This window comes from Scylla paramamosain, chromosome 8 (assembly GCF_035594125.1).
Source record: "Scylla paramamosain isolate STU-SP2022 chromosome 8, ASM3559412v1, whole genome shotgun sequence".
NCBI lineage: Eukaryota > Metazoa > Arthropoda > Malacostraca > Decapoda > Portunidae > Scylla > Scylla paramamosain.
This window is the reverse complement of record NC_087158.1, coordinates 29,009,106-29,022,039: the sequence shown is the minus strand read 5'-3', so window position 1 is coordinate 29,022,039 and position 12,934 is coordinate 29,009,106. Positions and strand designations below refer to the sequence as shown.

At 41.1% G+C, this 12,934-nt stretch overlaps 3 protein-coding genes across 11 annotated transcripts in view; all 3 read left to right on the top strand.

Moving 5' to 3' along the window:
- Positions 1-8,250, top strand: part of LOC135103110 (SET domain-containing protein 9-like) — an 8,816-nt gene extending 566 nt beyond the window's left edge. The window contains exons 2-5 of one of the 2 annotated variants that reach the window (XM_064009140.1): positions 5,877-6,043; positions 6,520-6,770; positions 7,062-7,177; positions 7,313-8,250. In XM_064009140.1, coding sequence (XP_063865210.1) covers positions 5,877-6,043; positions 6,520-6,770; positions 7,062-7,177; positions 7,313-7,536 — 758 coding nt within the window. In that variant the 3' untranslated portion in view covers positions 7,537-8,250. Of the gene's footprint in view, positions 1-5,871; positions 6,044-6,519; positions 6,771-7,061; positions 7,178-7,312 lie in introns of both variants that reach the window. The other variant, XM_064009141.1, reaches the window with a different exon arrangement.
- LOC135103108 (uncharacterized) lies at positions 435-5,416 on the top strand. The gene has a single exon (XM_064009138.1). The coding sequence runs from the start codon at positions 3,140-3,142 to the stop codon at positions 4,697-4,699; it is 1,560 nt and encodes a 519-aa protein (XP_063865208.1). The 5' UTR covers positions 435-3,139; the 3' UTR covers positions 4,700-5,416.
- LOC135103104 (probable cation-transporting ATPase 13A5) overlaps positions 7,401-12,934 on the top strand; it is a 31,653-nt gene continuing 26,119 nt past the window's right edge. For 2 of the 8 annotated variants that reach the window (XR_010269925.1, XM_064009136.1), the window contains exons 1-2: positions 9,273-9,469; positions 12,815-12,895. Coding sequence is in view for 7 of the 8 variants with exons in the window: in XM_064009136.1 (XP_063865206.1) it covers positions 9,467-9,469; positions 12,815-12,895 (84 nt within the window). In the remaining variant the exon portion in view is untranslated. Of the gene's footprint in view, positions 7,543-9,268; positions 9,470-12,758; positions 12,896-12,934 lie in introns of those variants that run through there. The other 6 variants (XM_064009133.1, XM_064009134.1, XM_064009131.1 and 3 more) reach the window with 5 other exon arrangements.

Here is a 12,934-nt window from a genome sequence, read left to right as displayed (position 1 = left end):
TTAGTCATTTTATTTTCATTAGTATTATTTGAATGACATGCTGCTTAATTGCAAGTTTATGATAACACTGATAGAAATTTGTCTCTTTATTATAATGTTTCAAGTGTGAGTGATTCCAAGAAGTGGCCACGGAAGATAAGCTTAAAATAGGTTAGGTTTGTATGTGTTCTTAACTATATGTAAATATTTGTCAAACGTGCAGCACATGAGTATAGTAGTATTTGCCACATTGACATGGGATTATATTTTTCCTGATAGGTTCCAGTGTTTTTGATACTATGTTAAATAACCTTTACTTTGAAAATCACTCATTTTTCATACTATTTTATTTTACTTATCATATTTTTGTGTCTTTCATAGTAAAAGAGCACACAGGGGGCACTCACTAAAGGAGAGGCATGTCTGGGTTGCCAGGGCCCGTGAAGGGCTAGAGGGCCCACATGGTTAGAATAACCGCAGGGCCTAACCGCCCCACAGGGTTGTGAGGTCAACCATGTGGTAAACTTTTGGAAAACCGCATCTTCTTAATAGCAAAATGAAACCATTTCCTTGTGACAATTTCAATTTGTTTTGAATTCGCATGATATAGGTACAGTTATCAATAAAATCACTCATATTTACTAAATCAGTACAAGGTTCAGCCTGAGACAGTAAGGTCCATCACTCACAGTTCCTCACTTAAATTGTGTAACTACAATTCCTTTGTCATACAGCCCCCTAAGTGTCACATAACAAGCCCATGATAAGCAAAACAGTATAGGATATTTTAAGAATAAATCAAACCTGATGCAACAAACACTACTCCCAAATCAGACCAATTTTGGTATCTAGACCCCTATAAACATTAAATATTCACTGCTTTTGGACTTCTAAATTTACTGGCCTATGTAGTTCAACAGTCAAAATACTCAGAATGATAAGATCTATATGATGAAACTAAGAATTTTACTGTCTGGAGGATACTGTTTGCCTAAATATTACCAGCACCAAAGGCTTAAAACTTAGATTTAGATTTTTTTCTTAATGGGGATTGAGAATTTTAGCTTGGGATAGACTTTTTAAAAAAATTAGTTGATGAATTCCAACAAAAACAATATCAGGTTCACTGTAAACATAATTGAAATCTATAAGAAAATTGTTTTGTTGGCTAATATTAAACAGATAATTGTGGACATTCAGTGTTGTGACTTTCCATATTTTTTTAGATTTCATTTTGGATTATGTGTAGTTCTAATCTAACTTTATCCACTGAAAATTTTTAATAATGATAGAAAAGAGGATAAAACTATAGTTTCATACAATACTCCCAGTTTTTGTTATCTCTTACTTCATGTATGTACGGCAGTATAGGGGACCTGGCAGGTAAGTAAGGAAAGCAGACTTAATCTCACATATGAAATGAGGAACTTTGCCATCCCTGGATGCTACTAAGTTCATGCCAGCTACCATACACCACTCTTCGGTCACATGACAGTAAGAGACTTGTCAAAACACTACATCAAACCAGACACCTAACCACTTAATGACTTGAGCTTGATCCCCTTAGTTCCTGCAAAGATAGGCAAACTACTGCGCATCAATGTCTTGGCAACAACAATAAAGAGGCATTGTAGCCCTCTCACTGCTATTTGCCACATCTTTCATTAATTACTCCGAGACATTTCTTGTTGTTCTGCGTCCACCTCCAAACATCATACAGACTAGAAATTACAAGTTTTTTTTTTTATTCATCTATTTTTTTTCATCCCTTTGGTTTCTGTATGTGCTTACTGAGATTTCAAGCAGTGTACTTATTGCTGTGAATTGTTGCTTATAGTCTGTCAGCCACTGAGCACCACTACTCTCCAGCCTTAACATTTTTCAAGTTTAATAGGATACCACTACCCTTGACTTGAAAGCATATCTTATGTGTAGAGTCTATAGACTTTGTATGCTAACTTATTCACAGTCTCTGTACCTTGGACCTCCTCTGACCCATGGGCTAACAATATCTGTCATTCATTCCCATCATTTTGATCAGCTTCGTCTTATGAGTCTAGTGCAAGACAAACATCTTCTCATTCTTCTCCATATTATCTCTTTCTCCCCTTTAATTTGTTTCATAAATTCAAATACATACAGTATTCAGGCAAAACTATAGACTTATCCCTTCCAACCGTTTGTCCCAATGTAGACCCTGGTGCCTTGCCACTCCCAGCTGCTTGGCTGCCCATGATACTGATAGTGAAGAGTAAAGGTAATAATATATTGTCATAGCTGACTGATTCCCTGATAACTTGTTCAAGGAATTTTCCTGACATTATCAAAAGTGTCTCCCAATTCCTGATTTCCTAATACATTGCATTATTAAATATTTTGAGTGATTAAATGCCTGCATAATCCACACACATTTATACCCAAACAGCTTGCTTATTTCCCACATGAAGTCCAGCATGTTTGTGTAAAATGTCCAGAATTATTAATATAATTTAAATCGAAGGTAACCCCATATGTACATCAGCTTTCATTGAGTAATTTATAATTTCATGGACTTCATGTAGCTCTTTTGCTTGCTCTTAAATCCTGCCAACATTGTTCTTGTTAAATATAAGCTAATATTTTAAATTCTGATAACAAAATGAATGGACCATTTATTCACCCCGCTGTGTGCCTTACGCCCTTTGTATTCAGTCACGTACTCACGCACCTCTAACCCCAAAAGCAGCAAATTTAACTCCCATTGATAATTAAGTGGCAACAACAGCTACTTCCGGGCTGCGTGGACTCTTCCCTGAGGCAAGTACGCAAACATTCATTCTCGTAATGTTAAATTTACTGGGAATATACAAACTTGGTGTTATATGTGTTAAAAATCTAATAGTACGAACTTGGTTCTTCTATATATGTGACAGCGTAGTCACGTTAAGCCCTGTAATATTACGTGCGTGAGCCAGCAAGCATGAGGAAGTCAGTGTTGTGGTGCGTGCGATACGCACGTACACCTCGCCTGGGAGGCAGACGTTGAAACTGCCAGATGTGTTACTTTTAGCTTGAGCAGGGAGGTAGTGGCTGCGGTGAGGGTTGACGAGGAACGCGTTAGTGGAGCAGGAGCTAGACAGTATAGTGCCAACGGTGCCAGTAGTGTTGAATAAGCCTCACGATGCCGCGGTGCAGAGGAGTGAGTCCTTTGATAGAGGTGGCTGGGGAGCGTATCTTTCGGTGGCTGAAATGGTGCCTCCGTCTGCAGCCTGGGCCTCGGGATCGGCAACAACTTCGGCAGCACATGCTGACTACACTTGCACCCCGGCCACGACAGGCTCTGCTGTCACAGGTACTGGCCATGCCTGATGTGTTGATGGACACGAAGTGCCAGTTGATTGAGGTGCTCGGGGACACTACCACCTGGTGCGCAGACCTGACCCCCGGGGGCGATCTGTTCGTGGACGAGGTGTTCCACCTGTACCGTTCCCTCACCATGGCTGGCCTCATCAACATAACGCACCTGGGCGTGATGTGTAACGTCCACTCCCTCGCAGACCGCCGCTACCTACCCGACGTGAACTCCACCTTCTACCGTCTGATGGGACACCTGCGGCACATGGTTTGGGTGACACTGTGTGGCGTGGCCGATAACACCATGCTAGCAGCTCTGGGTGCGAACTGCCACGCCCTGCAGTACTTGGATGTGTCCTCTTCCCCGCGGGTGGACGACGTAGGGATTGGCAAGCTGCTGCTGCGAGGGAGAACAAATCTGCGGGATCTTTCTCACCTAGCCTCCGCTCCCTTGCCCCCCACCACGCCCTGCTGCGCCTCCCTCTCTTTCCTCGGAGTGTCACAGACAGAGGCAGGAGTTGCCAGTGTTGTCTTGATTTTGCGGTGCTTGCATCAGGTAACCTCTCTAGGTGGCTGCATCAGTGACGGAAGCTTGGTGGAGGTGCTGCAGGTGCTGAAGGCCGGTGGAGTCGCGGACTGGCCTACCAGCCTCACCAAGGTGTGGGAACCTCGCATCCTTCCCCACCATGCGCCTGTGCTGGCCGCAGCTTGTCCCGCCCTCCTCTCCCTCAACACAGACGAAGTTTCTGTCTCATCCGTATCCCTTCTGCCGCCCCTTCTGGAGCTTACGATAAACCTGTGTCTGCGTGGCGATGCAGAGCCGCTATATGAAATGTTGGAGACCCGCGGCTCCACTCTTACCTACTTCGTTCTGGATGGAAACATCAATTGTCCACTGGAGATGACCTTCCTCATGGACGCTACTCCTCAACTACGTCACCTGAAGGCGTGTGTCTATCTTGGGGAGGGCTGCGAGGTGCGGGGTTGGGCGTCATTGGCAAGCGCCGATGTTGGGGTAACTACCTGCAAGGGAATAGTGGCTCTGCTCACGCACTCCCCCGCCTTGCGTCGCCTCACACTCTCTCTTGAACCAGAGCCTTACGCGGAAACCTGGCGAGACCTGGACGATGGGGTACTAGGGCAAGTGATGGGCGGGGGCGGGCTGGAAGCCTTAGAGCAGCTAGTGGTGACGAGGTGCGGCGTGACGCCCTCGGGATTAGAGTCGCTAATGCTTCACTGCGAACACTTGGAGCTGGTGGCGCCGCTCATCCAGTGGTCCGCCATCACCCAAGATGATCTTGTCCCGCTGAGGAAGCAGATTGCGTGCAGTAATTGGTGCCTTGACCTACAGTTGAGTTTAGAGGCCCCACTGAAGCCTATAACGTAGTATTTTGTCCCCACCGACCACTTTGTCCTATCGGTGTACGTATCTCTCCGTGCAATAAGATGTGACGTAACAGTCCAAGGAAGAGGGAGATGACGCCTCCCTCATGCCTGTCACTCATCACTATGACCGTGCCCATGACTCTGTGCCAATTCCGTGTGTCATCACTTTATTCCTAGACTTAACGTTGCTATGTTGACCGCGTCGTCATTTACGCGCCACCATGATCCAACTTGTGTTATGCACACCACATACTTATGGTGTGCACAACACAAGGTGTGCAGCACGGCGTGATTGTGGCTAGCAAGTTGTTAGACTTTTCCTTTTTAATAATGTCTTTTTTTTCGATATTTGGCTGATTGTTGCAGAACATTATTTTGCTATGAAACAAATTTCTCTCTCTCTCTCTCTCTCTCTCTCTCTCTCTCTCTCTCTCTCTCTCTCTCTCTCTCTCTCTCTCTCTCTCTCTCTCTCTCTCTCTCTCTCTCTCTTGGTCTCAATATATTTATGTTCTTCAAAGTGTGTTTTACCAAGTAAATTTTTAATCTGCAATGCATTGGATATTGCAGTACTGAAAGGTTTGGCTGTGATATCCGTCATTTGCTCTTAAAGTCAGTAGGTAGTTTAATAAATACAAAGATGCAAGTTATTTATGGCCACAGCTCTGTGATATAGTGGAATTAAGTCTCAGGGCATCAGTGTAATAAAATGAAGAGTATATGCCATGGTTTTGATTGATTGATGACCTATCAGTTGCAACATATGCTGAGAAACAACACTGATGCTTTAAAAAGTAAGTAATGTAGTTATTTAGTCTTCTTCTTCTTCTTCTTATTATTATTATTATTATTATTATTATTATTATTATTATTATTATTATTATTATTATTATTATTATTTTTGTCATTATAATTATCATAAGTGCATTCTTTAGCTGTCATTCTTTAGCTGATTATTCTATGTAAATCTAAGCGAGTAATTAAGCAGTTTTCTCTCCTTATTTCATTCATTCCATAATAGCATAAGTTAGTAGAAGTAGATATGTAATTTTGTTTTATTATGGTCATCACCACTTCCACCACCAACAACACCACCACCACCATTACCACTTATCAAATGTATTTTGGCTCTTGATGCTTTTATTCCCAGCATTCTTATCATGCCTCATTCTGCAGGACAGTGCGTGCAGTGAAGGAGGGAGGCAATGAGGGTGATAAGGTGGTGGGGGAGGAGGAGGTGGTGGAGCAGCTCTTCAAACTCCTCACCGGCCTGCAGCAAGTGTGCCCGCCCCTGCCCCCACACCCACCCCCTCACATGATCCAAGGCTACAGCCACCGTGCCCTCCTGGTGAGAAAAATTATCCATCATCTATCTATATACCAGGCTGGCAATCATTCAGGGGTAGCCCAGACAAAGCACCATACATTCATGCACACATCATTTGCACTTTTAGTCCTGTCAACCCCCTGGTGGAAAGGGGTAGTCTCATTGACCACCCTTTTGTATCACAGGAGCTTAAAAAAATAATGAATTATAATAATTTGTACATTATTTAGTCTCTGAGTATGTTTTCGGAGAAGTGATGTCAACAGTACAGTGAATTCATGTCTATAACTTGAATAGAAAATGATATATGAAGTACTTTGTATTAAGAGAAAGAGAGAGAGGGAGGGAAGAAAGGTTAATACAAAAATATATGGGCAACCCTCAAGACAGTTTCAAGGAAAGGGCACTAGAGTGGATGGATAGATACCAGTGCAGTAGTAATGATAGTGGACAACAATAACAGTGCTATGATAATATCTGTACCATTATATTGGCAGGTGATGGAGTCACTGTTTGGTTACTCAGTGCATGTGGTTCCAAGTGATGTAGCGGGGCTCGGCAGTGGTGTGGTGCTGAAGGGACAGAATGGTGCCAGTCGGGGGCAGCTAGTGGCCCTGTATCCTGGTGGCCTTTATCTCCCACAGCAGCCAGTACTCCTGCCCAGCCTGGCTAATCCCTTCATCCTGCGCTGCGCTGATGGAGTGCTTGTGGATGGATGTCGCAGGGGCCTTTCTGGTGCCATATTCAGGTGAGCAGTTGCCATACCTTGAAATTCCTCATATATCATACAACACTACGTCACTCCCAGAGTATTACATAAGATTTTTTTTATTTTTTTTATTTATTTATTTTATTTATTTATTTTTTTTCTATTTATGCTTCCTCAAGATAAACAATCTGTTTTCAGATATCCTAGTAATGTCATAAATGAATAGTAAAGACATTTTTCTCTCAGCATTTATTCTTCAGATGTCCATGGTCTTTCGTGACCATACATCTGTGACACTTGGTAAAGGTGGTGGTGCATGGTGGTTTGCAGGTCCTGCTGTGGCAGAGACCGAATGGGGCTTGAGGAAGCTGCAGACTTGACTTGGCTCACTGACTGGCCCATCAACCCCCTTAATGTGGGACAGTATATTAACAACCAGGCTCCAGGTAACTCTCACTCACCTGCTCTGCTGACATTAAGATTGCCAGGTATACTATATTAGACATGAATCTTTCAGGCACATAACAAAGACAAAGGCACTTAAACTGAGTTTGTAATAAAATATGTCACATGTATTTCAGATCGTCCCAGCAATGTGGCATATCAGGAAGTGACACTGCAGCCTGGGGATGTCCCATGGGGCATGCGGCGCTTCCTTCCTTACCTGTGGTGTTCATTGCCCCCTGATACTCCCCAGGCTGAGCTGCCCTTGCGCCTTGTGGCTCTTATTGCCACCACAGACATTGCCGTGGGACAAGAACTATATTCTCACTACTTCACTCTCATTCACTCCAAGCCTTCTTAGCATGAGGTACAGTCATGTCTTGTTACTGTAGCTTGACTGGCTGTGCACATGTGGTAGCTTGGTATGATGAAGTGACTGGCTTAGGGCTGTGTGATGTTTCTCTGGGGATTTGTAGCTGGTGCTTGTGATAGTCATGAGCACTTTGTGACAACAGTTACAAATGTATTGTATAAATTTCTATTTTAATGAGTTTTCTATTTATTTTGCATTGCAAATATTTTTTTTGCATTCATACTCTAAGTAATTTCTGTCAAATATTCTTCATTTGCCAACCAATTGTGGTTATTACATTTATGTATGGTATGTAACTTGCTCTTGCATTTATGGCCTTGAATCCTGAAAATTTTTCATCATTGTCACAGTCACAGAATTCATATATACTGTGTATTTTCATTTAACTCTTCTATCTAAATTTCCTTGATTATTTGTCTTCCAAAGTGGAATACATCTTGATTTATGCTCCTCTTGCAATGACCTTCATACCTACGGATTTCATAGTTCACCATCAGCTTTGGCCACCATTTTTCTTTACAGACCAACCTGGTGAACAAGCCTTCAACTTTACTATTCTTCATGACCTTGGGCAATTGGTGCAGCACCCTACTTTTTCCTCTATTCATCTGCTGAAACTCATGCCACATATATTTATGTACATAATCATGCCAAATCAGTTGTACAATAGCAGAAACTTCATTAAAAGGGAAATGTCAGAAGCTTAGTGGATTCAACACTACCTTTGACTTCTGACTCCTAACCAAAGAATCTACAAGTTATTCTTCACCTTTCCCTCCTCTGTTTTACCAAGATGGCACTACTGCCAAGTAATGTATCTCAGATAAGATTACAGCATTAGCACACATTCTAAATGCACTATAACATCACTACACTAACATAAATACACTATAACATCTCTCTCTCTCTCTCTCATTCTGAAGTCACAGTGGATGCTGGTTCATCACTCTCCTCAGAGTGTGTTAGTGTTCAGTAGCTAGACTGTGGTTCTCTGAGAGCAAAGGAAAAAGTGATGGCCTTCAATTCCATTTATTTCCTTGTTATTTATCTATCTGTATCTATCTATCCATCTATATTTATCTATCTATCTATCTATCTATCTATATATAAAAGTTTTGCGCCGCCATGTCATCCTTGGGCATTTGAGAAACACTGAGAAATTGGGGCGAAGGCAGGATAAACCAGCGGGGGAGAGGGGAGTCGAACCTTTAGCAAGACACTCATGGGGAACGTTAGTTCTTTGGCGAAGATGATCTACAAGGCTCAAGAGGATTTCGGTCTACCTTACTGTCCAACCAGCTACAATATTACTGAAAATGGATATGGGTCGACTGTTGGTAGTGTCTGCTTTTTTTTTTTTTCTCGAAGTTCATGGTTAAGAATTACTTTTATTGAAGAGAAAATATTCTTAAGGAAAAATTGAAATAGAAGTATCAAATCATTTCTCTAGGCCATCCAGCCATATCCTTGATGCAACACAGCTGCCATCATATGATAGACTCGTATCTCATTTGAGAGAAGACTAGGAACTGATGGCTGAGATGTGCTTGCACATAAATATTCCACCCATACACCCTCATGAGCGTGATGTATCATAATCTGTACTGCAAGTTAAGAATCGGTACATAAACGCTATTGACGAAGACAATTGCTTCAGTCAGTGATCGTGTGCATAAAGTTCCTATCTCCGCATGTAGGTGAGATAAGGAGGAGATAAGATTGGTATCACTGACTCGGTGGTGGTGGTGTAGTGACTCCTAATTGATGCCGAGACGCGCCAGGGGACCATCGCCCCCACCACTCTGTCCCGGCCAGTTGGCATTGTGACCTCCAGGACAGAAAGCGTGGGAGAGTTCTTAGTGTGCCTGTGGAAAGCGGGGTAGGTGCACCTCGTGGCCATGGCAGATTGTTATATTTAATGGTAAGCAGCTTTGTTTTTTAAGCTCTAATTGTGTGTGTGTGTGTGTGTATTGTTGCCCTTTGTATGTACTATTTTTTTTTTCCTACGTAGTCATTAGGGTAACAACAAACGTTAACCTGTTAGAAATGTTATGTTGCCTCTGCTAGTTTGAAAAAAAAAATGCATGTAGGAAATTGCAGTGTATTATTCATCTTACTGAAAATGTTGATCATAATTAATATTTCTAGAAGTGAGTAATTACCATTATATATATATATATATATATATATATATATATATATATATATATATATATATATATATATATATATATATATATATATATATATATATATATATATATATATATATATATATATATATATATATATATATATATATATATATAGTGTGTGTGTGTGTGTGTGTGTGTGTGTGTGTGTGTGTGCGTATAAAGAGAGAGAGAGAGAGAGAGAGAGAGAGAGAGAGACCCTATATTATATACCGGCAAGTTGTCAATCTGTTATATTTTAGTTTTTATTGCATTCACCAAACTGGCAGGTGTGAGCCGAGGCAGCGTGGCTTGGTGGTTGCTGACCAGTGGGGTGAAAGGGACCAGGATGTGACTAAAGTGGGGGAATATGAGGTAGCGATGGGTGGAGCGGATGAGACGTGTTGTGGGTGTCGGCTTGAGGTGTGTAGCTGTACCCTCACGAGGCACCGATGCGGGGGAGGGATGCCGGAGGGTGTGGCAGGACGTGGAGTAGTATGGTGGTAGTGAAGCAGAAGCGCCGTGCGTACGTTTTCATCCGAGACATTATTCTTGTTTGGATAAGCAGTTTTGATTGCAATAGGTCTGTTTGATGTTACGTGCAGAAAATAAAACATAAGTGTTAGTCAGGAGTACAGACAGTTGATTAGCACACCACGCCCGCCACACCACTTGCCTTCAGATCGTTATTATTTGTATATATCTTATCTTTGAAACTAGTCCATTTTATCAGTTGAGCTTTTACTAACGGGAAGCTCTGGGAAGTAAGACGAGAGATAAGTGGAAGGAATAAAAAAAAATATACAAGTATTACTTTACTTATTAATTAATTTAATACCTAAGTAGTTATGAAAACTAAGGAAAACTTGCTTAGTTCAAGTAGTCCTGACGCAGTGACCTGCTCAGTGCCAGTCTCAGCCTCTGCATCGGGTACTTAGAGTATGCACTCGCTACTGGAGGTCAGCTAAGCCTCTTTATTCTTGCTTCATTATTTTTCTTATGTCACTCATTTTGACTTTCATTAGTATAACATAATGGTCACGTCACGTCCTACTGCCATACCTTCCACAGTTTTTCCATCCATCACATCTCTTCAGCCATGTACCCATACCATCAAGATATTTTCCCTTATTCATCATGTATTCTTCTGCTCCTCTTGTACTGAAAGAAGGTGTTTGCTAGGAATAACATTCTTAAGTCCTACAACTGTCCACCAGCTAGCCACTCATTGCTCTTATCCCGAGCATGTAGGAAGAAAAGTATAATTAATATTTTCTTGGTGTAGTACAAGTGTGAAAAGTAATGATTGAAAAAAAGAAAGAAATTAGATGAAGCGAAACTTTTGTAGAGAAGCAAATCAATATATATATATATATATATATATATATATATATATATATATATATATATATATATATATATATATATATATATATATATATATATATATATATATATATATATATATATATATATATATATATATATATATATATATATATATATATATATATATATATATATATATATATATATATATATATATATATAGTTTAAGTGTGAGCACGCATGTGCTCACACTGCGAGATTGGCCATCATTATATACACGTGTGCTCTCACTCGTGCTGTCAAAATTATTATCATCTTCGCGTTTTTCTTTACCATGTACCCAAAATTTGCACGTACAATTTGTATATTATGAATACAGATTATAGAATTTCTTTCAAAGCAACACTGATATTTTAACATGCAAAAAAGAAAAAAAGTAAATAGATAAATCGATTTTAATTGCATTTTTAGGATGTGAGTAGTGCAATGAAGAGGGAACCAAATCTTTACTCTTCTTCCTCTGCAAGTGTGTGTGTGTGTGTGTGTGTGTGTGTGTGTGTGTGTGTGTGTATTTAGAACTCATTTGTAATCAGGCTTGATTAAGTTACATTAACTTATGAACCACTGCACACTAGCACCATTACAATCACTGAACATCGCATCGTTATGTGTTCCAGTCTCATACTACGACGTAACATAGTAATGTACTATGGCCTCGTGATGTCAGATAATCATCTTGCCAATTTGCTTCATCCCCGTTTAAAATTTTTACATCCTTGTTTCTTATCATGGCTCCACGGCAGCCGCTGGTGTTGAAAACTTGTCATGAATGATGATATTCGGTGTTGAAGGTCTCATTTTGAGCTGTCATCTCCTATCTCGATTTAAAATGAGTGACTGTTGATTTTCATCAATATTCAAAGGGAATTGTTATTTTAGGGTTATCGCAGATCAGTAGAACATCAGCTGATCCCTGTCCATCAATCGCTGATCGGTTTACGACTGTTCTCAGCCACGATACTGAATATACAAGCATACAACAGCTAATGATGCTGCAGAATGAAGGGAAGTGGAATGTTCAGTCACGGCGTCACAACAAGGATAGTATACAACTCAGTCGTCAACTTCTGATCTCGCGACGCAATCAGCTGTGCCCCTAAAAGAAAGAGCCCAGAGCTCATAGTAAGACTACTTGCGCATCGCACACCGGGACAGCGAGATGACAACCATTTGGCTTACTGTTGGGTGAACAGGTACTGTACACTGAGATGCTTGCTTATCTGCCTCGTCGCTCCCGGTTGTTAGCCAATCGTGCTAAGGTTTTGTTGGTATTCTGTGACGGGTTCAACGTCACAACATTACCTACTTGTTTACACAACAGTATAAAATTATCGGTGTATTTGTGCTAATATATTCGTGTTATCCTTGTGTACATATACTTTTCATCTTTTATATGATCGCCGGTTTATTGCACTCACAAATCGATTATGTTTAATGGCTGAAAGTTTGTGAGTTGCCAGCCATGCCTTAGTTCTTAGACATACTGGTTATGAGAAGGTTTGCTTCCTTGGCTTGCAGCTACAATATTTTTGATTCAGCCCAATTAACTGGAAAGCTTTAAGACTCCATGGAGATATTTCACCTTCATCCTCAGCTCCCTCAGACTCTGTATGAGGTAGAGTAATTGATATAGTTTGTGCTTACTTGCAGACCGCCAACAGAGGTTCTGTAGGAAAAGTTAGAAACTAAGCAGTCCAGTCTTGCAGAGGCCTCCCGCGGCACCGAACATGCTGGGCAGAAGGAAAGCCAAGGGGGACTGCCTGAACCTGGGCACAAAAGAGGAATTGGTGAGTTTTTTTTTTTTTTTCGTCATACGTGACTGCTTA

What these genes read in the sequence shown, in the direction of transcription:
- LOC135103108 (XM_064009138.1), top strand. Translation starts at nt 3,140, where the DNA reads ATGCCGCGGTGCAGAGGAGTGAGTCCTTTGATAGAGGTGGCTGGGGAG.